At 37.4% G+C, this 25,283-nt stretch overlaps 1 protein-coding gene across 17 annotated transcripts in view; it reads left to right on the top strand.

The window, feature by feature from the left end:
* ank2a (ankyrin 2a, neuronal) overlaps window positions 1-25,283 on the top strand; it is a 62,596-nt gene that overhangs the window by 30,656 nt on the left and 6,657 nt on the right. For 5 of the 17 annotated variants that reach the window (XM_042716762.1, XM_042716753.1, XM_042716751.1 and 2 more), the window contains 37 exons: window positions 73-171; window positions 434-532; window positions 1,107-1,205; window positions 1,304-1,501; window positions 2,507-2,605; window positions 2,703-2,801; window positions 2,894-3,091; window positions 3,993-4,091; window positions 4,205-4,303; window positions 4,420-4,518; window positions 4,599-4,697; window positions 4,791-4,863; window positions 4,937-4,996; window positions 5,757-5,880; window positions 6,117-6,201; window positions 6,555-6,658; window positions 6,945-6,980; window positions 8,287-8,511; window positions 9,088-9,186; window positions 9,572-9,726; window positions 10,433-10,644; window positions 11,217-11,409; window positions 11,500-11,596; window positions 11,675-11,903; window positions 11,980-12,105; window positions 12,305-12,427; window positions 12,584-12,616; window positions 12,748-12,769; window positions 14,040-18,995; window positions 19,692-19,769; window positions 20,133-20,264; window positions 20,357-20,497; window positions 20,613-20,814; window positions 20,932-21,004; window positions 21,259-23,466; window positions 24,163-24,252; window positions 24,757-24,840. In XM_042716762.1, coding sequence (XP_042572696.1) covers window positions 73-171; window positions 434-532; window positions 1,107-1,205; window positions 1,304-1,501; window positions 2,507-2,605; window positions 2,703-2,801; window positions 2,894-3,091; window positions 3,993-4,091; window positions 4,205-4,303; window positions 4,420-4,518; window positions 4,599-4,697; window positions 4,791-4,863; window positions 4,937-4,996; window positions 5,757-5,880; window positions 6,117-6,201; window positions 6,555-6,658; window positions 6,945-6,980; window positions 8,287-8,511; window positions 9,088-9,186; window positions 9,572-9,726; window positions 10,433-10,644; window positions 11,217-11,409; window positions 11,500-11,596; window positions 11,675-11,903; window positions 11,980-12,105; window positions 12,305-12,427; window positions 12,584-12,616; window positions 12,748-12,769; window positions 14,040-18,995; window positions 19,692-19,769; window positions 20,133-20,264; window positions 20,357-20,497; window positions 20,613-20,814; window positions 20,932-21,004; window positions 21,259-23,466; window positions 24,163-24,252; window positions 24,757-24,840 — 11,247 coding nt within the window. The remainder of the gene's footprint in view (window positions 1-72; window positions 172-433; window positions 533-1,106; window positions 1,206-1,303; window positions 1,502-2,506; window positions 2,606-2,702; window positions 2,802-2,893; window positions 3,092-3,992; window positions 4,092-4,204; window positions 4,304-4,419; window positions 4,519-4,598; window positions 4,698-4,790; window positions 4,864-4,936; window positions 4,997-5,756; window positions 5,881-6,116; window positions 6,202-6,554; window positions 6,659-6,944; window positions 6,981-8,286; window positions 8,512-9,087; window positions 9,187-9,571; window positions 9,727-10,432; window positions 10,645-11,216; window positions 11,410-11,499; window positions 11,597-11,674; window positions 11,904-11,979; window positions 12,106-12,304; window positions 12,428-12,583; window positions 12,617-12,747; window positions 12,770-14,039; window positions 18,996-19,691; window positions 19,770-20,132; window positions 20,265-20,356; window positions 20,498-20,612; window positions 20,815-20,931; window positions 21,005-21,258; window positions 23,467-24,162; window positions 24,253-24,756; window positions 24,841-25,283) is intronic. The other 12 variants (XM_042716758.1, XM_042716757.1, XM_042716761.1 and 9 more) reach the window with 9 other exon arrangements.

Raw genomic sequence — 25,283 nt, 5'->3', positions numbered from 1 at the left:
AATTCTTTGTCTTTGAAAAAGTGTGTGCCAGTGTGTTAATGAGTGTCACTGATGTATTTTTGTATCTGTCAGAATGGCTTCACTCCTCTGCATATTGCCTGCAAAAAGAACCGAGTGAAAGTCATGGAACTGCTGGTTAAATATGGAGCCTCAATTCAAGCTATCACTGAGGTAAGAGTCTTAGTAGTCTGTGACTTGTAATCTTGCATACTATTTCTGATAACAATATCTGATTTGGCATGTGACTTTTTAGAGTTTATTTCAAGCCTAATAATTAAACTTCACAGAGTTGAATTATTCCTTTATCTCATTTAGGAAGGTTTAGAGTTCATATAAACAGAACTTTCAGAGCCTGAAATTGGATTGGATTAATTCAGATTGATGAAAATTGGTGCATGTAAACGTAACTACTTTCTGTTCTCTTTCTTTCTAGTCCGGCCTGACCCCAATCCATGTTGCAGCATTTATGGGACACCTCAATATTGTTCTCCTGCTGCTACAGAATGGAGCCTCACCTGACGTCTGTAATATTGTGAGTACACAGTCATCATGATTGGACATGATTTGTAACATATTTAAATATTTCTAAAAGGGGTGCGTGATATTGAAAAAAAAAAGTTTTTTCTTGATTTTTGTCGAAAAAATGCTGACTGTGCACTTTTAGTGGAGCTGAATCAGAAATCTTCAGAAGTCTTCATATTCTTTGCATTGGTTAGATCACAGTAGTATAAGGTGTGTTATTTGACACCCTAAACTGATCTGAAAGCAAATCTTCTATGTCTAATTCTTAGGTTTAATCAATAAATTAAATTATAATAGTAAGACGTTGTTAAGTTGTTACCAGTCAAATTAATTCAATATCAACAAAATCCATTTTTTGCACTGCATAGATGACATAAGCTACATTTGAAATGGCATTTAGATATAATAGATTAATAGCATAAATAATGCGAGATTTAAAAATGAAATATTTTAAATATGAGAAATAAACATGCATTCATTCAGTAAAGAAACACTGCTTTGTGCTGCTCAGAGACACAGTCTAGGTCTAGGTCACAGACACAGTCTAGCAATGCATTTCATGTACTGATTGTGTGTGTCCCCAGCGTGGTGAGACGGCATTGCACATGGCTGCAAGGGCAGGACAGATAGAGGTGGTGCGATGTTTGCTAAGGAACGGTGCTTTGGTGGATGCCATGGCCAGAGTCAGTTGATAAAAACACTTACTGAATAAAGTAAAAATACAGATTAATGGCTAGCTTTAAATATACTATTTCTGCATTTCTCTCCCTCTTGCCTCCAGGAGGACCAGACACCCCTTCACATTGCGTCTCGTCTGGGTCAGACAGAGATTGTGCAGCTGTTACTGCAGCACATGGCTCATCCTGATGCTTCCACCACTAATGGATACACACCTCTGCACATCTCCGCCCGTGAAGGTCAGGTGGAGACAGCTGCAGTGCTGCTGGAGGCTGGAGCATCTCACTCACTCGCCACCAAGGTGGGTCTGCAGGGAGATCTGTGAAAGAGATATGGGGACCTCATTCAAATATATTATCAAATATTATTCAATAAATCTATTATTTTAAATGGAGCCCCACACATGATATGCAGACAAAACTATATACAATTTACTAAAATGAGGGATACATACATACATATATATATATATATATATATATATATATATATATATATATATATATATATAATAGTGCATTTATTTGATCAAAAATATTTTAAATACTGTAAGTTTTTAATTTAAACTTTAATTTTACAATTTAAAATAACTGTTTATTTCAGTGTTTTTTTTAATGTGAATTATTACTTTGATGACAAAGCTGAAATTTCAGCATCATTACTCCAGTCTTCTGTTTATTTCTGAATTTTTTTAAATGTGAATTATTACTTTGATGACAAAGCTGAAATTTCAGCATCATTACTCCAGTCTTCTGTTTATTTCAGTATTTTTTTAAATGTGAATTATTACTTTGATGACAAAGCTGAATTTTCAGCATCATAACTCCAGTCTTCAGTTTGCTGATTTGGAGCTCAAGAAATATTTCTTATTATTATCAATGTTGAAAACAGTTGTGCTGCTTAATATTTTTATTAAAGCTGTGAATTTTTTTTTTCTAGAAAATGATGAGTAGCTCAAAAGAACAGCATGTATCTGAAATAAAACTCTTTTGAAAAATGTTGTACTTTCTGAATAAAAGTATTCATTCAAAATAATAATAATAATGCATTTTATTTGTAATGCGCTTTTCTTAAACCCAATGCGTTAATCAACTTTTTAAAGTGATCCAGAGTTGGTGCATTTCTGATATTAAAAGGAAGTGTGTTCCATAATTTGGAGGCTTTGAATGAAAAAGCTCTTTCCCCCAAAGTCTTAAAAGACAAAAGTATTCATCAAAAAAATCCCTGATTTTTTTTTTTTTTTTTTAAATAGTAGAGTATGTATTCATCTATAATCAACTAAAGACAAATGTCCTTCCCTTAACAGAAAGGCTTCACTCCTTTACATGTTGCTGCTAAATATGGTAGTCTGGACGTGGCAAAACTCCTCCTTCAGCGGAGGGCACTTCTTGATGATGCTGGAAAGGTGAAAATCAAGCTTTAATCACCTACTCATTGAAATGTATTTTGTTAATATGTTCACTATTGTCATTTTTCTTTCTGTCTTTGGTTTTCTGAACCAGTACGGTCTCACACCACTGCATGTAGCTGCTCACTATGATAACCAGCAGGTGGCGATGATGCTCTTGGAAAAAGGAGCCTCACCTCATGCTACTGCTAAGGTGCAAATCTTAAACTCATAGCAAGATATCTCTGCATCCAGTAATTAAAAAATGTATAACCTGAGGGTTTCTGTTACTCTCTTCCTGTGCAGAATGGCTATACACCTCTCCACATTGCAGCAAAGAAGAACCAGACACAGATCGCCTCTGCGCTGCTTCAGTATGGAGCAGAGACCAATGCATTGACCAAACAGGGAGTGAGTCCTTTACACCTGGCATCCCAGGAGGGGCACACTGAGATGGCCTCCCTGCTGCTGGAGAGGGATACACATGTCAGTGCTGCCACTAAGGTAAGATCTAGATCAGGGAAGACTATACAGTATGTATCTTCAGCATCAGGCTATTAGCTATTGCTCATGAATAAGCATAACATATTTTTGTCATCCAAACTTACAATTACAAATCTCAGCCAAACCACTTAGATGTAAAATATTTACTTGATGAGATTACTCATAAGAACGTGAGTTAATATTTTGAGAATTTAATGACACTCTAACATCAGTTAATGGTGACTTGGCATACAAGTAAACAGATAAAATATTTTTTGTTTTATTTGTAGCTAGAATTAAAGTGGACTCAAACTCTTTTTATTTGAGATAGTGTCTCAGTCCACATTACAGTCACATTGATGTTTTTGGAAATCAAGAAAATTAAATATTTCTACTACCGAAGAATGTTAGAAATTAAAGTTAACATAGTGTGCACTGAGTTGGCAAATGCACATTAAATGCAACACATGCAGAGATGGAGTTTACTGCATTTACTCTGAAATGAGAAACAGTTCAAGTGATCAGTTCTATATCACAATTATTGTGCAGCCCCTTTTATTTACCTTAATTTTACATTTGATATAATTAATTATTCGCTTCTCATCAACTCATGAACCCTCTGTAGTTCCCTCCCCCAGGAGTTTACGATTCCCAGTTTGGGAAACTCTGCCCAAGACCAACACAGATTTATGCACCTTCCTATTTAAAATAATTGCAAATAAAAAAAGACTTATTCTAGTTCACTTGAAAATAAATTACTATTCAGATCTGACTACCAGAACCCATACTGCTGAATCCTGACTTTGCTAATATGATAGGGCCACAAACAAAATAGAATTCAGCAAGTGACCAATCAGAAATAAGTATTTCAGAGAGCCATGTAACAATGGTGTATGATTTGTTTTTTTTTTCTTTTTCTCAGAGTGGCCTTACACCTCTACACCTCGCTGCTCAGGAGGACAGAGTGCAGGTGGCTGAAATACTGGTCAAGCACGAAGCAAACGTAGACCAGCAGACCAAAGTAAACTTGAAACATATTTTTTTTATTAACAAGGTCTGGATTTAAAAAAAAAAAATTATAATGTTGCAGTATGTTATACTTCAGCTAATGCGATATTTGGTTGTTTCTTCTAGTTGGGCTACACTCCTCTTATTGTTGCCTGTCACTATGGAAATGTCAAAATGGTTAATTTCCTTTTGCAAAATGGCGCTAATGTCAATGCAAAAACTAAGGTAAGAGTTTAATATATTTATTTAATGCTTACATTTTTTGCATTGCATTCAGATTGTTATTATGATAATTGTTATTTCTGAGCTGTTTACTGTACTGATGGAGTTTTTTATTTCAGAATGGCTACACACCACTTCACCAAGCAGCTCAGCAGGGAAATACACACATTATCAATGTCCTGCTGCAGCATGGAGCCAAGCCCAATGCAGTCACTATGGTGACCAACACACTCATACTCACAGAAATTATATTAATTCTATATCTTATTTCTCTAACATCACACTATTTCTCTCTCAGAATGGGAACACAGCACTCTCTATTGCTAAGCGTCTGGGGTACATCTCAGTGGTGGACACTCTGAAAGTTGTTACTGAGGAAATAATCACAACGACAACCGTATGTATCCATGCCTTTAAATATTACAAATATTTGATGCATTCATAAACCAAACAAGAATGTTGAATCTCTTTTTCATTTCAACTTTTGTAGACGGTGACAGAGAAACACAAGCTGAATGTTCCAGAGACAATGACAGAAGTTCTGGATGTGTCTGATGAGGAGGGTAAGATACTGATTTCTATCTGACTTTTATTATGATTTCATATATCTGTTTAATAGCTGCTGTGCCTCTGTAGCCCAACATCAGATGGAGGACGAGCTTTTTACTGTGTCTATGGAGATCGAAGGAATACAGGGTATAGATATACAGTGAACTGAACTGACCTATTGAAGTTACTAACGTTACACTTACTGCATTACCAAAAATCTGTTCAGTTTCTTCTGTATCTATTCCAACGTGTGGTTTGCAATTTGGGATGGGCATGATTATTGTGTGTAGAAAACTAAACTGTGAAAAACTAACTTTGTTCTCAGTTATTTGTGCTAATCTGGGGATCATTTTTCAAATCATAAGAATATATGAGAATACATGATATTTGTGAGTCACTGAGTATTTTAGTTTTAGTAGTACCTACATAATGGGTGAACAGCGCTTGTTATGGTTAATATGTTGTTGGTTAATATAATTTCTTTTTATTCATTTTAGTTTTTTATGGGTTTATTTTGGAAATCTTTACTGTCACGTTGTCTAAAACCCAAATGTTAACAATTAATGCTATTTGGTCTGAATTTAAAGTATTTACATTTATATTGGGTCAGAAAATGAGAGGTTAAATCATAAAATTAGTAAATCATGTTGTGTGATTTACTTGAGTACTCTCTTCCCATAAATATTGCATCTGAAAGAAAAACTCCTACAAATGCACATGCCAAAATATCTTTTCATCACTAATTTTTTGCTGTGTCTCTTTAGTAAATCCTGACAGCAGTTTTTAAACACCAAAAGAGGGTTTGAGCTGGTGCAAGCTGTTAGTGAATCTGGCACTAAGTCAGTAATTTGATCAACGAGTAGTTCATTAACGGTGTCAATCAATTAGTCAATGTGTGTTTGAGCAGGTGAGGACACAATGACAGGTGATGGAGGGGAATACCTGAGAGCAGAGGACCTGAGAGAGCTTGGTGATGACTCTCTACCTGGACACTACCTGGACGGCATGAGCTACACCCATAACTTAGACCGGTAAAAAAATAAACCAATGCACATTTACAAACAGACAAACCAATATTTTAATATTCTATAGACAATTTTATTCCTGCTAAACAGATTATTACTGTTAGCCCTGCCTCCAAACTCACATCATTGTTTGAGCCAGAAGCTTTTGGTTGCCATTTTTTGGGGAATTTAACTCTCACAAGTATAACAAGTGCACACACATTATGCTGTTTTGCTCACCTGTTTACATTGTCCTACCTCAGGTCCCATGAGACCCACAGTCATCTTGCTTACAGGGGTGAAGGAATGCTGATTGAGGATATGATCACCAGCCACCAGCTTAATAAGGTGAACTATAAACCATCATACCTCATTTGTACACCTAACATGTTGTTTGCCATTGTTTACAATACTAATTGCTAAAATCTAATTGTTAGCATTGTTAAAATCTTCTTAGCTGTTCTAAATTAACTGTAAACCATGGATTCACAGGGCTTTTTGTATTTTTTTATTGTTAGTATTTTTAGAATATTCTTTGATTTTATATTCACAACAACAAAATCTGAAATTTTGGAACAATTTTGAAACATGCAGATGCAGTGACATGGTAATTCTGTTGTAATGAGGTCACAGGTCATTTACAACGGTTTCGAACATGATATAGTGATGATATATTATAGTCTGATTATATTGTTTGTTAGGTTTCTGCATTCTCTCGAGAACATGAGAAGGACTCATATCGACTGAGCTGGGGTGCTGAACATCTGGATAATGTGGTGCTAACTAGCACTCTTCTGCAGTCAGGGTTAGTAGGTTTCACACACAGACACACACTAAAGCGGACATGAACATGCACACACACACTTGCCTCCCCTTCGCTGTACATGCTAGTACATACTAAGATATGTATGTTTAGTCAAAGCTGGCATTGCATCAGATGCCACTATTGTGGATCATGAACGATAGCTGCTCAATTTCCTCTCATTGTTCTTTCTTTCTTTCTTTCTCGTTTATTACACTCATGTCATCTCCCTAAATCAGTCTGCCTCTCTCTTTGCTGTTTGTGATTGTGTCTTTTGTTCTGCTTTTAGCCGATCCACCCCATGCCTTGACAATGACAACAGCAGGTGATCCTCCACTTCTCTTCCATGTACCCTTTTTGTTTTAACTGACCCTCCTTTTTAAATTAGCCTTTTTGTGTCTATTAAAATATTAATAAGCACGTTTTGATGAACACAGTTAGTCATGTCTCAGTATTTATAGATATCCCCATAAAAAAATAGGAAGTATTATTCAGTATCTTTCACATGGGTGGTATGAAACTAGAGACATTGTGTTTCTCAACTACTACGGTATTTTCCCCAGTACATCTTGAGCATGTTCAAAGGTTATCATTCTTTATTATCTAATTTCTCCAGTGACTTATCTGTAGATTCTTTTGGAGACCTTCTCCATAGACTTCATGAACAATACATAACATAAAGCAACACTTAAAATAACATTATGCCAATCAAAAGTTTGAGGTCAGTAAGATTTTTTTTAAAGAAAGAAATTAATACTTTTCATTTGCACGAATGCATTAAATTGATCAAAAGTCATTGTTACATTGTAAAATTATTATTCATTCAATCCTAAAAAAATGTGTCATGGTTTCCACAAAAATTTTGAGCACCACAACTCAATAAAAAATGTTTCTTCAGCACCAAATCAGCATAGTAGATGATTTTTGAAGGATCATGTGACACTGAAGCCTGCAGTGATGGCTGCTGAAAATTCAACTTTATCATCACAGAAATAAAATACATTTTAAATATATTAAAATAGAAATAGGTATTTAAATTGTAATAATATTTTAAAATATTAAAATTTTTACTGTATTTTAAAAAAATATTTCAAACAAAATCTTACCGACCACAAACTTTGGAATTGTAGTGTACAGTCTGTACTTGTACATTTACATTTAGTCATTTAGCAGACGCTTTTATCCAAAGCGACTTACAAATGAGGACAATGGAACCAATCAAAATTAGCAAAAGAGCAATGATATAAGAGTGTACAACAAAATTGTACAACACATAACGGCAACACAATCTAATAATAAAAACGATGTTTAGGGTTTAACAGAAATGAATCCTTTTGATCACCGAAGAAAACTACCAAAAATGTTTCTGGAAAAGTGTGTAATTTCAAATGGCACCAAAGAGACTGCAAAAATAATAACTGTTTACAAACATATAGAAGCCCACAGAGCCTATACAGTAAGTTTAGAAAAATAGACAGAAAAATAATATTGCATGGCCTAGGTGGCTTCTGTAAGTTTATAAACAAGAATGTAATGCATTTATTGCAGTATTTCATTTCTGTGTAGTTTTAATGAAGATGTTAAACATTGTGTTGTGTGTTTCACTGTCACTTGCTGTTCTATAAAAACAGCTTCCTGGTCAGTTTCATGGTGGATGCCCGTGGTGGAGCCATGCGTGGCTGTCGTCACAATGGACTACGCATTATTGTGCCACCTAGAAAGTGCTCAGCACCTACACGGGTCACATGTCGTCTGGTGAAGAGGCACAGGCTGGCCTCTATGCCCCCTATGGTGGATGGAGAGGGGCTCGCAGGCAAGCTTATTGAAGTTGGACCCACTGGAGCCCAGTTTCTTGGGTAAGGGGGTGTCTAAAGGGATCTAAAATTAAAAATGTATGCTGTATCACCATGAACATTTTTGTCTATCTTTGTTTGTGTATGATGCAGTTATATGTTCTCTATTTGTCTCGTCTTGACTGACAAAGTTGCGCAATATGTCAACATGTTTGACGTGTCCTAACCAGGAGCGATGTTACAAGTTTCCAGCGACAATCAATTTGTGTGTCTATGCTGAAACAGCTGTCCATGTAATCTCAGCCAGTAAAATGATGTTTGATGTTTATTTTGTGAATTTTGGACCAGTGAGATTCAGTGGATAGATTTTAGTTTTAAGTTTTAGTATTTTTTCATTCATTAATTAAAGAAACAATTTTAGGTCGATTTAACCAAGCGATGGACAAAATGTCGCAGCTGATTAGGACAAAAACTCATAGATGAGCTTTTAGTGTTTGTCTCACCTGGTTAGGACACTTGTCATCTCTAGTTTGGAGGAATGACTACGATGTTCCTCTCTTACTAAATCTGAGTTCAGTAAATCAGGTTCACAGTGTGCTATGTTTTTTGCATCTTTTTTAATGGCTGCGATCGGAACAGTAAACTCCACCTCCCAACAGCCCCTCCTCCTCTTAATGAGGGTGAAAGTCTTGTCAGCAGAATTCTGCAGCTGGGTCCACCCGGCACAAAATTCCTCGGGTAGGAGAGATCCTAATGCCAAATATCCACTGGATACCGGTCACATATCCCCCTAATTCTTTTAAATACACCTCCATCTGTATTTTATAATTTTTTGAGTTTGTTTTCATCATTCTGAAATAGAGGTGTTCCATTAATTTAACCTTACCTCCCTTGTTGACTTTTGAATATTGTTTGAGTTTAAATTTGTTATTTTCTTGTATTGGTCATTGCTCTGTGTGTATGCTGTATATGACATTACCCATGGTTTTGTTCCTACATTGCTGCATGCTACATTTACCTGTGTTTATGTCTTCCACAGATGCGATATCTGTTTCTCAACAACCCTCACTTTGACAAGTCCAAAGCCGTACATTTGGCTGAAATGACACCCCTTATTTTTCAGGCCTGTGATAGTGGAGATCCCCCACTTTGCTGCATTGCGTGGGACAGAGAGGGAGTTGGTGATTCTGCGCAGTGAGACAGGAGAGAGCTGGAGAGAACATCACTGTGAGCATACAGAAGAGGAGCTGAATCAGATACTCAATGGCATGGACGAGGGTGAGTGTGTACACACAGAGACACTTGTTTGATGTAACACACCTGAAATTGGTAAGTTGTATGCTTATAGAACTGTAATCTGGTTGGTAATGCTGTGAGCTGACCCCATATACTCTACCATTCAAAAGTTTGAGGTCAGTAATGCTTTTTTAATAGTTTTGAAAGAAGTCTATTATGCTCACCAAGAGTAAAAGAGCAATACTATGAAATATCATTACAATTTAAAATAGCTGTTTCTACTTTAATATATTTTAAAATGTAATTTATTCCTATGATGTCAAAGCTGAATTTTCAGCAGCCTTTAATCCTTCAGAAACTATTGATATATACTGATTCGGTGTTTAGGATCAATGTTTAAAGCAGTTGTACTGCTTGCTGTTTTTGTGGAAATTTCAAAAGAACAACATTGAGATGGAAAAAAATATTTGCAACATTAAACATTTTTACAGTTACGTTTAATAAATTTAATGCATCCTTGCTTAATAAAAGTCAAAATTTGTTAAAAAAACAAAACAACACTGACGTCTAACTTTTGAATAGTGGTATAGATTTGGGATCCTGTTTGACAGCTCTTTTCAAACATTTTAGAACAGGTCTGTGCTTAGTTGAAAAGTTTGGTTTGGTAAAGAAGGATAGCTTCTTTAAAATGAAATAAAATGAAGACTTTGGTCATTTGTAACAACTGGATTTGTCATTTTCACACTAGAACTGGACCCTCCTGAGGAGCTGGAGAAAAAGCGAATATGCCGCATCATCACACGGGATTTCCCACAATACTTTGCAGTGGTGTCCCGCATTAAGCAGGACAGTCATCTGATCGGTCCAGAGGGTGGGTTGTTAAGCAGCACACTTGTTCCACAGGTCCAGGCTGTGTTCCCAGAGGGAGCATTGACTAAACGGATACGCGTTGGGCTACAGGTATTCCACTATGCAAAGCAATCTTCATCATTGACCTTTTAATTTTTAAAGAAGGCCTTTCGGTCACAATTTATTGTAAAGTGTCCTTGTTACAGTGTAATTATACATTTAAGTACAATTAAGTAATATTAATTAACGACATGTACTTACTATAGGCTCAGGTTTAGGGTTATGCATGTAATTATGCATAATTTTGTGCTAATTCTATATGTAGCATGTGACAAGGACACCTTAAAATAAGATGTTACCGGCATTTCTAATTTTCCTTTTGACAGTTTTCTCACAAATTATGTTATGACTATCAGCCACTCTAGAACAATAGTACAAAAAACTTTTAGTAACTTCTTTTAGTAATACTAATTTATTGTTATTTTGTCTTTTAAGTCTTATTTTAGGATTCATATTAAAAGTGTGACTCTATGGAAAAAAATGTTTTTTTGGCTTAGCCCTTCTGTAAAATATTTAATTAGCAGTATATTACTCTCAAATTGGTTAGGGGGAGGGGATGAAATTGAAAAAAAAAAGAGAGAAGTCCATCCTGCCACTTACATCTCAATCTCATCCTTTATTAGGCCCAGCCAATCAGTGAGAATCTGGTGAGGAAGATCTTGGGTAATAAGGCTACATTCAGCTCAATTGTTACTTTGGAGCCCAGAAGACGCAAGTTTCACAAGCCCATTACCATGACTATTCCTGTCCCTAAAAGCTCAACCAGTGATGGGACAAACAGTACCCCCACTCTACGACTATTATGTAGCATTACGGGTATGTGAGAATAGAGAGTAAAACATATCTTTTGTAAGTAAGTGCCTTTATAAGAAGTTGTAATTAGTTCTAGTAATTTTCACTTTCTAGGTGGGACGACTCCAGCACAATGGGAGGACATAACTGGATCCACACCGCTAACATTCATCAACCAGTGTGTTTCATTTACCACTAATGTGTCAGCAAGGTGAGTTCAGACGCAGTGACAAATGTTTGTTGACTGCTTCCCCTTGACAAATCGTTAAATTCATGTTTTTCCTCCCAGGTTCTGGCTTATAGATTGCCGTCAGATCCAGGAGTCTGTGAACTTCTCCAGTCAGCTGTATCGTGAGATCATCTGTGTTCCCTATATGGCCAAATTTGTCATCTTCGCCAAGACATTGGACCCTATAGAAGCACGACTCCGCTGCTTCTGTATGACGGATGATAAGATGGATAAAACTTTGGAGCAGCAGGAGAACTTCACTGAAGTGGCTCGTAGTCGAGATGTCGAGGTAAGTGTGGTTTAGCTAGTCTTGCTAGTGCATTTGAGATGAACTTTTCTACATGGGGGTATGTTTATCTCTACAGCTTCTAGAGGGAAAGCCAATATTTGCAGACTGCTTTGGAAATTTGGTCCCTCTGACCAAAAGTGGACAGCACCATGTGTTCAGCTTCTATGCCTTTAAGGAAAACCGTCTTTCTCTCTTTATTAAAGTAAGTTTTGTGTAGCATTATTTATAGTAGATAACTATGTAGATATTATATTGAAGTTTGCACAAAAAGGCACTGAGTTACAGATTTAAACGTGTTACAGTACGCCACCATGTTTATTACTAGTTTAACTATGATGCCACAGTATTGTGTAATTGTCAGCTGATGGTGAGCAAAGTTACAGATTGGTTGTTTTCAACAGATTCGTGACAGCACTCAAGAACCATGCGGCAGATTGTCTTTTACAAAAGAACCTAGAACATATCGCAGTCTAAACCACAATGCAATATGCAACCTGAACATCTGCCTACCTGTTTACTCAAAGGTAAGAGAAGCACTTTCATAATGATATTACCTCATGACCACATATACTGTACATAATATGCATATATAGACACAACAAAAAGCCAATACATTTTATTTCAAATATATTTAGTTTATCAAAATTTAATCTGACAGTTAATTTTTTAACTACTTTTTAGAATCTGATTCTGACCAAGATGCAGATGAGGAGGTAAATACCTATTTTACACCTTAAAAATAAATAAATGATTTTGTAAATAATGTTGTCTTTGCAAAAGAGATCATGGATTGTTTGTAATTTCAGTTTGATTAACTCTCTGTTTCGATCTGATTTCTTTATAGAGTGAGAAGACACATGAGCAATGTAAGCAATTTTTACGTTTAAAAATATATATGCAGTAAAAACAGCTTTTTCTCCCATTGTTTTTAACCCCCATAACCCCTGTAACTGTAGGTTACCAATGTATTAGTGCATAGTTAACATATTTAGCATATTTATAAATGATTTTAAGAGAATTTGTATTTGTGGATCCCTGATTGCTATGCTATGGCTGATAAACATCCCTTCTTCCATTTTTATTTTTATGGACTGCTGTTCTCATGAAACATTACATCCAATTCTCTCACAATGGTATCTTGCTTCTGGCATGATGGTTTCTAAAATGTTTAGTGTGTTACATGCCAAAAGAGATACTGGAAAACAAACCATTCCCCCTAAAATCAAAATCATACCGACCAGGCACATATTATTTTGCCTGTAATTAAATCACTTAATTTGCTTGCCACAAATGTCACCTTTGCATGGATCACTTCCTTTGCATGGAAATAACTTGACTTACACATATTATATTATTGTATATGTATGTGTGTGAGTGTGTCTGCTTGAATGTGAGGATATCTTTTTTGAAATATGCATAATTTGTGACACTTTTTTTATCCCTATCACTCACATTCTTTGTTTCCTTTGTTCACTTGTGTTTATTGTTTTCCTAAAATTTTCTTATCATTTAACTTATAACAAATTCCCATATGTTAAACAACTCCATGTTTGACTCAAAGATCTGCATAACTAAAAAGCCATAGCATTTAACAATTTGAAAGTGTTTTATGGGATAAGCCTCTGATTGTATCTCAGTGTTGCATAAGGGCATTGTTTTGAAATGCTATCTGTGTTTGTGTTGACATGAGTTCTTCATGTCGAGAACAATCTTGAGATGCCTCATTGGTACAGCTCCACTCTGTGTTATGATTACTTTCCTCATTTGTTCTTTGTGCACAGGTTTCTGTATTACTTATCCTTTGTTTTTGTTTTTTTATACTTTCCCTCTTGTGTAAGTGTATGAGTGGATACTTGAATCAATATAACATGTTTAAGCAAGTTATTTCCTGCCCATTTCCTGCCCTCACTTTGTAATTCTCTTTTGCTTTGCCTAACTGCTTCCATGCCTTCCCAAATCTTTGGATCCAAATCTAGATAAATCTAGCAATGTTCTTCATTCTGTCAAGTAGTTTCTTCATCATCTGAACTGAAGACAGTTTGTATTGCTCCTCCCCTGACTAGTTTTCCAATGTCTTTTGTCCTCTTCATTTCCCCCTTTGTTCTTTACAAACTATTTGTGCTGTTCAAATGGAAGATTATGATGGATCTGAGTCAACAGAGCTTTCCATGCTGCAAATCATACATGATCCTGCCACACTCGCAAGTCCAGATCTACTTTCAGAGGTTTCTGAAATGAAGCAGGACCTGATTAAAGTGTCAGTCCTTCTGACCTCTGAAAAGTCAGAAAAATCATGGTCCTCTGATGCCGGAGAGCGATCAGACAAGGCTGGGGATGAGGAAGTGGACGAGCCATTTGAGATTGTTGAAAAAGTGAAAGAGGACTTAGAGAGGGTAGAACAGATTCTTCGTGACAGAACAATGGATGAAAAGAAGGGGGGAGGTGCTATTGGGAGATCTGTAACCATTGATGATGAGGAGTGGGTACATCTCAGTGAGACAGATGTTGAGGAATCCAAAAGCAAAAATATCTCTGAAGTCCAAGAGGCACTTGTTCAGGAAGTTCAAATCACAAGAGGCATTATATCCAGTTCTCCTCCTCAGAGGGATATTTCAGGTATGGTTTCATATCTCAGCAGTGACTTAGAACAGTGTCTGCAGGAAACGCCTGTACCATTTAATGATTCACAAGATGTGGATAGTGTTCAAGAAAGTTTTAAAGAGGTTGTTGTAACACGTGGAAAACACCGCCCTGCAAAAATCAAAAAGCCAGCAAGGAAAAAGCATAAAGAGAGGGACTTTGCAAGCGGCAGTTCAGAGGATGACTTGGAAAGGATGAGTAGGAGTCAGTCTGAAGAGTCTCTTGATGAAGATGCAGTTATCGGTGGATCTGAACCTGTCTTTGGACCTGTTCCTGTGTCTCCTAGAGTTGTCGAAACTCCGATTGGATCCATTAAGGACAGGGTTAAGGCACTGCAGAAGAAGGTTGAAGAAGAGAATGAGGTGGACAGTCAAAAGTGGAAATCCCAAAAAGTTAGTACTTCCCAGAGTAAGCCATATGTTACAGAGACAGAAAAATCAGCCAAGCTTACTCCAAAATCCCCAAAGTCACAGACGGAAAAGCTGGAGGAAACTATGTCTGTAAGAGAGCTGATGAAAGCTTTTCAGACTGGCCAGGATCCATCGAAAAGCAAGTCTGGACTTTTTGAACATAAATCAATTGTGACTTTAACCTCTGAAGCAGCACGTTCTGATATGATTCAAGTTCCCCCAACGTATGATAGCCAAATGACAGTACCAACTCAACATTTACAAGAAAGAACGATAACAACTGTAACCTCTGAAATGCCAAGTCCTGATGTGGTGCAGATTTCCTCAACATATGATAGCCAAATGACATCAACAACTCAACATTTAAAAGAAAGAGCAATTACAACTATACCCTCTGAAGCAAGTTCTGATGTGATGCAGGTTCCTCCAACATATGATAACCAAATTACAGAATCAACCCAGTATTTACAAGAAACAATTGTAGTAGAAAACAAGGTCCTTCAAGAATCATCACATATTGACCAAAAAACAATTCAGCATAAACCAATGATTGATGATGGTGAAGCAGTACATGAGAAACCACTGACGATCATCCAGATCGAAGGTGATCAAGCTGTAACTTCCGACATTATCTTTAACTTTGAAATGAAAAGCTCTCGAGAAGACCTGCTCGGTAAACATAAAGCAAATGACCAAAATGGAAAACCATCTCAGGAACCAGAAACTGAGGAACAACAAATATGTCCTGAACTATTAAGTAACGAAGACCCGCGGTTGATACATGAGGGAATGTATAATATAGATAACAGGAGATTGTCTGTGGAACCTCAGATCAGCCCAGACAGGAAACCATCAGAGGATTTCAGTGCAGATATTAAGGCAGAACTTGAGGAAAATCCTGAATATCTGCGCTTTAGGCGAACTTCAGGTAAAGCAAGTAAACATTATTTAATGTGTAACGATGACCTTTCTTTGGAAGATGAGGAGCAGATACACCAGGAAGCAGTGGATCCAAGTAAATCACACATAATCACTGCATTTGCTACTGCAATGGTGCAGAGTGAACCCTTATGTCAAAGTGAAATACATGATGGAGCATTGGAAGAAAGTCCTGATAGTGACAAACACGAGGCCTTGGCAGACTCTCCTGGGAATAGTATAGGGACAAGGACTCCTCACTCCAGCACAGGTGACAGTGAGAAACATGAGGGACTTGCTGAAACCCCTCAAAATAGTCCTGAAGTCCTTGTTTTTTCTTCCAGTACAAATAGTAAGGAAACAGAAGACAGATATCCAGAGGATCAGGAGACAACTCAACAATCAAGTTCGACATCAAATGAAGGAGCGGAAAGTGACAAGAGTGAATTATGTTCAGTAACCTCCATAAAAACCAAGACTGAATCACTGTATGATTCTACGATTGAATCATCTTCTCCATCCGCCAATACTGAGTCAATGTCCTCTGTTAATTCAAAGACAGCAGTTCAAAATATAATTCAAGTTATGAAATTGGAGGGTGAAATATCAGCACATAATATGAAAAGTGGTTATACCTGTAAAGATAGCATGAAGATGATAAAATCGGATGTAATTTCTGAGTCTGAGAAGATACCACAATATAGCCATCACAGTCCAGATGCACCAGAGAGACCTTTTAGTTTGGATTCTCTGCAGCCTGCAACCATGAGTGATACTAAAACTCTCTGTAGAACAGACTCACTTGATACTACTCCCATCAGAGAAGATGGATCATCCCAAAATTCCCCAGACTCTATTGAGCCAAGCCCAACCAAGGAGTCCCCATGCCAAGACTCTTTAGAGGGAAGTCCCACTGGTCAAGAATCTGGTCAGCTGAGTTACACTGAAATGGTCTTCTCAACAAGTCAGGCTTTCATTTCTGATTCCGGGGAAAAAGAAACAATATCTAAACAAAACATTTATTTAGAAAGTGAGTCATCCCAAGGTTCCCATGAGACCTTAGATATGCAGTGCATTTCCATGACCCTGGAGCAAAAAGAAAAAGTGATTGACAGTGGGGATCTTTATGACTTTGATGCCTTACAAAGGCAATTCACTCCAGAAGAAGAGATGTTTAAGATGGCTGCAAAGATCAAAACATTTGATGAAATGGAAAAGGATGCAAAAGTTAAAAAGGTAAAATTTGATTTTGATTGTGGTTCTAAACAACCAAAAGAGGAAGAAGTGCTGTCAACACATAAAAGTTCACTAGACTTTAACACAATGTTAACCATAACATCAGAAGAGCAGTACTTGGAGAATCCTGCTGAATCTGGCCCGGTATTACCCTTACATTCCTCATTGTCAGATGATGATTATGACAGTCCTGAGTTGGATGAATCAACTCACAAGGTCTCAGGAGAAACCACTGAGGTTTTAGAGACCACAGACAAAATGGAGGAGGAACATACTCATTTAAAGATTGTTGATTTACAGGCATGCATAGACATACCATCTGTGCAAACACATGTAGAGAACGAGGAGGAAGACTATGAACAGTTACATTCAGAGTACCATAGTATAGTGATTGATGAGACTAAAACTAAGGAGGATCTCATTATTACATCAGCAGAGAGCAAAATGGGCACTGAGAAGGATGGTGATGTTGATTCTAAGTCAACTGGTGAGAGCACAACTTCTGAAAAAGTGCTTTCTACCAACGACAATGTAGGTGCTGCCACTTTTACAAAGGAAGTGCAGGATGAATCCCAGCCAGATTTATGTATTTATCAAGAGGACAATGAAGAGAACCCAGAAGAAATCCCAGTGTCTATTCCAAGAGACTTGGTTCCCTGGAGTGCTGAAGTGGAAGACGATGAGGCATTCGATGCAACAATTGAGACTGAGGAGCAGAAAATACTTGCTTTGTGTATAGACAGACATTCCCATGGAACTACACCTGACACAACTCCAGGACGAACCCCTACTGAAGAGGGGACACCAAATCCTTTCCTCTTCCAAGAGGGAAAGCTATTTGAGATGACCAGAGGTGGTGCTATTGACATGACCAAAAGGACCATGGAGGAGGAAGAAGAAAGGTTAGTCTTTTTTCCAATAAATGAAGATCCAAGTGAAGAATGTGAGCAAGTCAATTTCCATGCTAGTGAGTCTGTTGCAATCGCTTCATTTGAGACGCCTACAGATGGGTTAGTTCATCAAGACACACTTATTGAAGAACCTGATGGCTTTAGTAAAAATGGAACCAAAAGTGTTCAACCAGAACATCCCGAACAGAATGATTTTCCTATCCAAAGTGAACCAAAGAGTCCCACAGAGGATAATGGAATCTGTGAAGACACATTAATACCGAATGTTGACACTGCCACTTATACAGTAACACGAACAGTTTATTCTGAGCAAGACCCAGAATCCTCTGACTCTTCAGTGGAAGATGAACAGCATTCTGTTGTTGAAATGCCTATATCCACACAAGTATCTACTATTTCCCCTAGTGCTTCAGTTCATACTGTTAGTCAACAGCAATTCCAGACATCACCTTCAATGTACACTCCATCCAAGAACCTTGTTGCTGAAATTAAAGACACAACATCTAAACCAAAAATAGCTGTAAAAGCAGCCAGCTTTGACCAAGTTTTAGGACAAGGGGACTCCATTGAACAGAATCAAAGGCCTAAATCTGTAGCAGATATTGGTGACTCAGAATGGTCCATGTCTGTTGTGGATGATCACACTAAAATAGACAGCAGTTACACCAAACCACATACTTCATCCTCCCAGATTTCAGTTTCACCGACACAGTCTCCTACCCTACAGTATGCTGTATCCAGTCAACCTGAACTTCCTGCTGAATTCTCTCAGGATTTGGACTCTTCAAGGAGCACAGAGTGTGATAAAACCAAAGGAGACAGAGCCTCTGTTGAGTTAGGGATAGAAAGTAGTTTGAAAGCAATTCGACCCCCGTCCGTAGGCGATGATGTCTTTGAGTCAAGGCCCAACTGGGAAGATTGTGTGGAGACACAGATGCAGAGAATCTCAGACAGCACTACCCCAGACCAAAGTAAAGGTACCACTACTTGGCACTTGCCCCCCGTATTGCTTAATCCAAAATGTACTCCATGCCAGTCTCTTTTCATATGATTTTTAAACATTATTTCCTGTTCTGTGTTGACTTGTGTTTTGTGCTGTACTTTGTCTCATCACAATGTTTTCTTGTATGTCTGTGTTTGTGTGTCATGTTTTGTGACTTTTTATGTCATGTTTTATTCAATTGTGTGTATCAGTGTGTATCTCAAGATTGATTGTCTACATTTATTTGCTAAAAATACAGTTTCCTGTGTATTGCATGCTAACTACTTCACGTTTTCTCTTAGGAATAATAAAACAACCATGACAAGGGAACTTTTTGTGTGAAAAGCTTTAAAAGAATGTTGTGGCATATATTATTTAAACAGATCTTCAGTCACCATGTTGTCCAACCTAGCTTCAATTAACATTTCTTGATCTCACTGTTAGAGGTTTAAATACATTTTGAAATTATTTATAGACATACAACAACTCTACTCAGACATTTAGGTGATACAGTATCTCAAGTATCTTTAGTGCACATCCCATAATACAAAGTCAGAAATAGTTCAGATAGTCCATTTAGTTTATATCAGAAATGAAAAATAATTTGATGTTTAATTGTTTGTGTGTGTGTATGTGTGTGTGTTTAAATGCATTTCATTAAGTATTAATGAAAATACTCTGATGTTTACAGTGGACTGGCATGATGATGCAGATAGGAAAGAAGAGACTTTGGCCATCATTGCTGACCTTCTAGGTTTTAGTTGGACAGGTGCGTATATCAGTTTCAAGTAGTCAGATCATCATCTACCTCTTACATTACATACAATTACATTGACCAGATATCATAATAGACTTTGGGGCAGTAAACACCGAAACAACCCCTCAGAGCAACCTAGTAACCACATTACAACATACTAAAAACCACCCAGAATACTGTAGCAACAGCACACCAACACTGTGGCAACTGCTTACAAAATTCTAGCATCCTGGGGGCAAGAGAGCACAATTTTTCTTCCAAAAATAAGAAGAAAAAGAAAATGGTAAAAGCTTTAAGAAAGAAAGAAAAACATGATGTTAATGCATAAGTGAATTTGTTTCTTTTTTAACAGCTTATACAATAATCTATTTTCAGAGCTAGCCAAAGAGTTGGAGTTTAACGAAGATGAGATTCAGCAAGTGCGTGCTGAAAACCCAAATTCACTACAAGAGCAGAGTCATGCTCTTTTACAGCGCTGGGTAGAAAGAGAAGGAAAGCATGCAACTGGTAAATCCTGTTCTTATTTACTCTTTTAACAGTAAATGCCCAGTAAAGTCCATTTTAATTGATAGTTTCTGATTATGTCTCAAATTCCACAGAAGATACATTGATTAAAAGACTCACTAAAATAAATCGCATGGACATTGTCCATCTTATTGAGATCCAAATGCACAAGTCAGTTCAGGAGCAAACCTCAAGAACATATGCAGAGATTGAAAGGACCCTGGACCACAGTGAAGGTAGGACATTCTGCACATTCTTGTTTTACATTTAGATCTTTAGATCCTAAAAACAAGCCTTGAAGTCAAAGTCGTAGTCTTTACACTGTCAAAGTGAATGTTTTGTCTTTTGTAGCTCTCTCCTCAGTCCAAGACGATGGTGACAGTCTTCGGGTGGTGCGAAGAGTGGAGACTTCACAAAGGCATCCTCCAGCTGTGTCAGAAGAAGACTTATCTGTGGCCTCTCTCCTTGACATTCCATCGTGGGCTGAAACAATAGGAAACACCCATTCAGAGAGCATTCATGGGGATATGATCGAAGAATTGGAGATCATCCAGTTAGTGATACATAGATTGACTTTTACAGTGATGTTTACATTATCAAAAACATTCAGTTAATCTTCTGGTATTGCACCTCCTGGTCATTCACACTTTCCACTCTCAATATCTCCTAGGGACAGCTTTACCAATCCATGGCTGTTTCAAGATGCCAAAAAAGAATCTAGAAAAGAAGGTGCAGATGAAGAAGTAAGTACATGGCATTGTGCCTTTGAAACATAATAAGAGGCTCATGTCCCGAATGTCTGAACACCAAGAAACCTTCCACAGGGACTGATTACTGAATGATAAATGATTACATGGATATGTTTTTAAGCTGAACTCAAGATCATTGCATGTGCTGTTTTAGTTTGGTGTTTGTCTTTTACTGTTGTAAGTATCCCTTCATTATCATCTTTTTTCCCTTGTCATATTTTCCATACCTCATATAATTTATCCTATAGGTTTCTGCTGAATCTGAGGAGGAAATTCAAGCTCAGTATGACTTTTCTGACCATGAAAATGCTTGTCTCTCTTCATCACCAATCATTTTGAACAGTCAGTCAGAATTCCAACAACGATCAACGAAGGCTTCTCAAAATGTCTTTGATTTCAGTCAGGTATCTATTGCAAGATTTTCTTCAAGTGAAAATTCAGTTTTGTCAACAGTTGACCCTGAACAGACAGTACCCGACCTACTGCAACACACTTCACCAGAGAGTCAAGAAGAAACATCTCAACTCCAAGAGCAAAAGTATCAAGATGAAAATTCTTTGCGTCTTGATCAAGTGTCACCTGTATATGAAAAAAGTGATTTAGAAGGCAATGAAAAATCAGTAGAGGTGCATCACTTTGAATCTGATGAAACTTCAGACACCATGGGGTCTTTTTCATGTCATGAAAGCAAATCATCTGAAATTGATATATCGGTTCCTGAGAGCAATCAAATACTAGGCCAAAATATTAGTCCTTCATTTTCCCCTCATGCTCTTAAAAGAGAGGCTGATGAAGTTGTCTCACACAGTGTTGAAGTGAATCCAGGGGTTTGGAGAGTGACTCCAGACCTTATTAAGGGCTCTTCAGAATCAGATCAGGTCTTTCTTACCCCAGAAATGCTTAATGATTTGGATCCAGTGCCTTCATTGCAAAGCCATAGAGTAGAAGAGCACAATTTTATTGAATCCTCTCCTACAATTGACTCTGCATCACTGCTGTCATCTACCCATCACAAGGTCACAATTTTAAATCAAGAACAATATAATACCAACAGCTCCCCACAGCAACCTTCAGAGCTTGAAGTTGATCCTAGGATAGACCAACAAACTGATTCCCATGAACAACTTCTGCAACTATTAGAGTCTCTAGAGCAAAAGGCAGAAACCTTTGCAGACCATTGTGGTGACCAGGAAGATGAATATAGTCCTGAGGAGGGAAAAGTATGTACACGATTGGATTTAACTACTGAACCTCTCATAGATGACAGTCATGACTTTAAGAAAGAACTGTTGTCCCAATCAGAGACTGACTCGGACATGTGGATTCAAAGTGAAACTCCACAGCTGAGTGAAACTTCACCTTTCTGTAATTCTGACCTCAGTCCACAAACACCAGAAACAGTCATAACTCGTCAACATTTTGACTTTAGGGAGAAGTCTTCTGAACTTGGATCAGCATCAATTCAGAAAACTGTTTCACAGGAGGTAGTGGTATCCAACGGTTTAAGACGACTGCAATCTGAATCAATCATTTCTAGTGCAACCCAACAGTCAGAAGAAAAGCATATTGACCGGTGTCTCTCAGAGTCCTCTGAATCTTTGATGCTCACTCTTAGCATGAATCCAGCACTTAAGGAACCTGTTTCCCAGGAGGAAGTACTAGCTCAGCCACTCTCTCAGGATGGTAGAGACAAGACCTTAACTTTCAAAGATTCTAGACGACCGCTGTCAGACTCAGTTATGTCTGGTGCAACATCCCAAAAATCAGAGGAAAAACACTCTGCCCATTGTCTTTCTGACTCTTCTGAATCCTTGGTTTTCAGCATGAATTCAGTGCTTGAGCAACTTACGAAAACAGTTCAACCAGAACAACCATTGTCTGATAAACCACTCAGCTCCGAGATGACTATTTCATTAATTCTTGGTGTATCCCAAGACACATTCACAGGGCAGCAGCAATCGATGGTTGAAAAAGCATCAATTGAGTCGCCTAAATCTCAAATTGATCTGAGTGAAAATGTTGGCAAAGTTGAAAAACCAAAACACAAAGATTTACTAAGCATTGATCAACAACATGATGAGTCTGATCCTGAGACTTTTTTCGACTGCAAACAGACAATCTCAGATTATTCTGAAGCAGAAGAAGAACTTGGGAAGGGTGCCATGGTGCTGAGTAATAAAGTCTTAAGGTCTACTGTTCATGAATTACAACAACAACCAAATGTCAGAAGTCCCTCAGGATATAAGTCATCCCATGAGAGCCCTCGTTGGTCAATCAGGTCATCAGACAGTGAAGGTTTCGAGGATTCTCCCATTATCCATGAACCTAATGATGATGCAGAGGAAAAAGACGTTTACTTTATGTGTCAGCAGAAAAGTTTGGAATCATCTGCACAAACTCCTCAGGAACTTCCTCCTCGAGGAGGGGCTGAGTATAATGATGATGATCTGAGGAGGGTAAGCGTCCTCAGCATGAACTCCCCCTCCACCCATCCTTCTCTGAGCTACCCTAATCCATTTCCTGCTGAATGCGTTTGCTGAAGGGATGGTGTTTGGTTTCTTTGAATGAACAATTTCACTAATTAGGTGGATTTTAAAACCCGAAAAACATTTTGCTCATGCAAAAATAATAAAAAAAAGTGATCATGTCACATTCATGCCTTAACACCATCATAATTGCTGTCAGCTTGTTAGTGCTGATGCATGTACTACATTTATGACATTGTAAGGTCATATACTAAATATGCAGGATTTTGCAAGTGAGAAATAACTATATCATAATGTAAATAACAAGAATTTTTTCATAGATATTTACACTAACAACTAAGCAACTGATTGCTGGTTTTAAGTAACTTTCTTTCCACGCAGTTGTTTCATACAAGAAATCTGTTTAAAAATGGTGCATGTTGTGTAAAATTAACAATGTTTTGTTGCCCCTTCTGTTGTTTTTCTTTGATGCTTTTCATAACAAGAATTGCCATTAATTTTGATTTCATTGATTGTCAAATTCTTATCGTGTTTTATGCTGTTTTGCCAGAGGGGGCAGCATGCATTCATTTTTCAGAATTATTTATTTTTATGTTTTATTATACATTTCATGTACATTTCAGTCTTATATTATTGCGTGATTTTTCATACATACTGTTTGGTTAGGAGATTGATGAGGCATTAGGTGTGCTGTCGGATAGCTCTGATGAGGATGTGGTGACTACCAGAGTGGTGCGAAGGAGAATAATTATTCAGGTATATCTATGCCTGAAGATTGCTTGCTCCATTTTGGAGGTTCAGTGTGGAAGCTGCAGTGTTTCTTAACATACATTTGGTGTACAACTTTGGCCTAGGCTTACTGAATAACCCATTCCCAACAAGCTGTGTGATGGTTTTTAATGTAGCTCTAAGATTTATTTCGGAAACGGTTTTAATTTTAAAATCCTGCATTTTCAGCTGTGACTTAACCTCCCTGCTCCGCAATTGTTAGTAGAAGTTTTCCATTTTAAGCTAAGAACACGTATGATATCCCCTGTATTATATTATATCATTTTTGACACTTAAATTCCCATAAAATGGACAACTTCTACAGGAAGTGTGCTCCTTTCTACATTGGATGGATATTTCAACATTATTTCTTTATTATTCCTCTTATGCTAACTCTAACCTTTACTGAAGCCAGGGCAGCTGTTTCCTCTTATGGTGAACACTGCTTTAAACGTTGACATGTTATGATTAAGCCTCTGGTTTCTTCTACAGGGTGATGATGTTCCAGATGTTCCTCCACAGTCTGTAACAGAAGAGCAATACACAGATGCACAGGGAAACTTGGTTGTGAAGAAGGTAAACATCCAAGATTTGCAGTATTCATGTATCCATTCATCCAATCTTTAATCTTTAATTTGTCATTAATCACTTACCCACATGTCGTTCCAAACCTGTAAAAGCTTCGTTCGTCTTTGGAACACAATTTAAGATATTTTGGATGAAAACCTGGAGGCTTGAGACTGTCCCATAGACTGCCAAGTAAATAACAGTGTCAAGGTCCGTAAAAGGTATGAAAGTCGTTGTCAGAATACTCCATCTGCCATCAGACATGCAATCTGGGTTATATGAAGTGACGGGAACACTTTGTAAGCAAAAAAACCAAAAATAACTTTATCAACAATTCCTTTGTCAGTGGTGTCCTCTGTGTCTCTCCATATCACTGTATGCTGGGTATGACATATGACCGCATGACGACTTTCATACCTTTTATGGACCTTAACAGTGTTATTTACTTGGCA

The sequence above is a fragment of the Cyprinus carpio genome, chromosome B1, assembly GCF_018340385.1.
Source record: "Cyprinus carpio isolate SPL01 chromosome B1, ASM1834038v1, whole genome shotgun sequence".
Lineage (NCBI taxonomy): Eukaryota > Metazoa > Chordata > Actinopteri > Cypriniformes > Cyprinidae > Cyprinus > Cyprinus carpio.
This window is presented reverse-complemented; position numbering and strand designations above follow the sequence as displayed.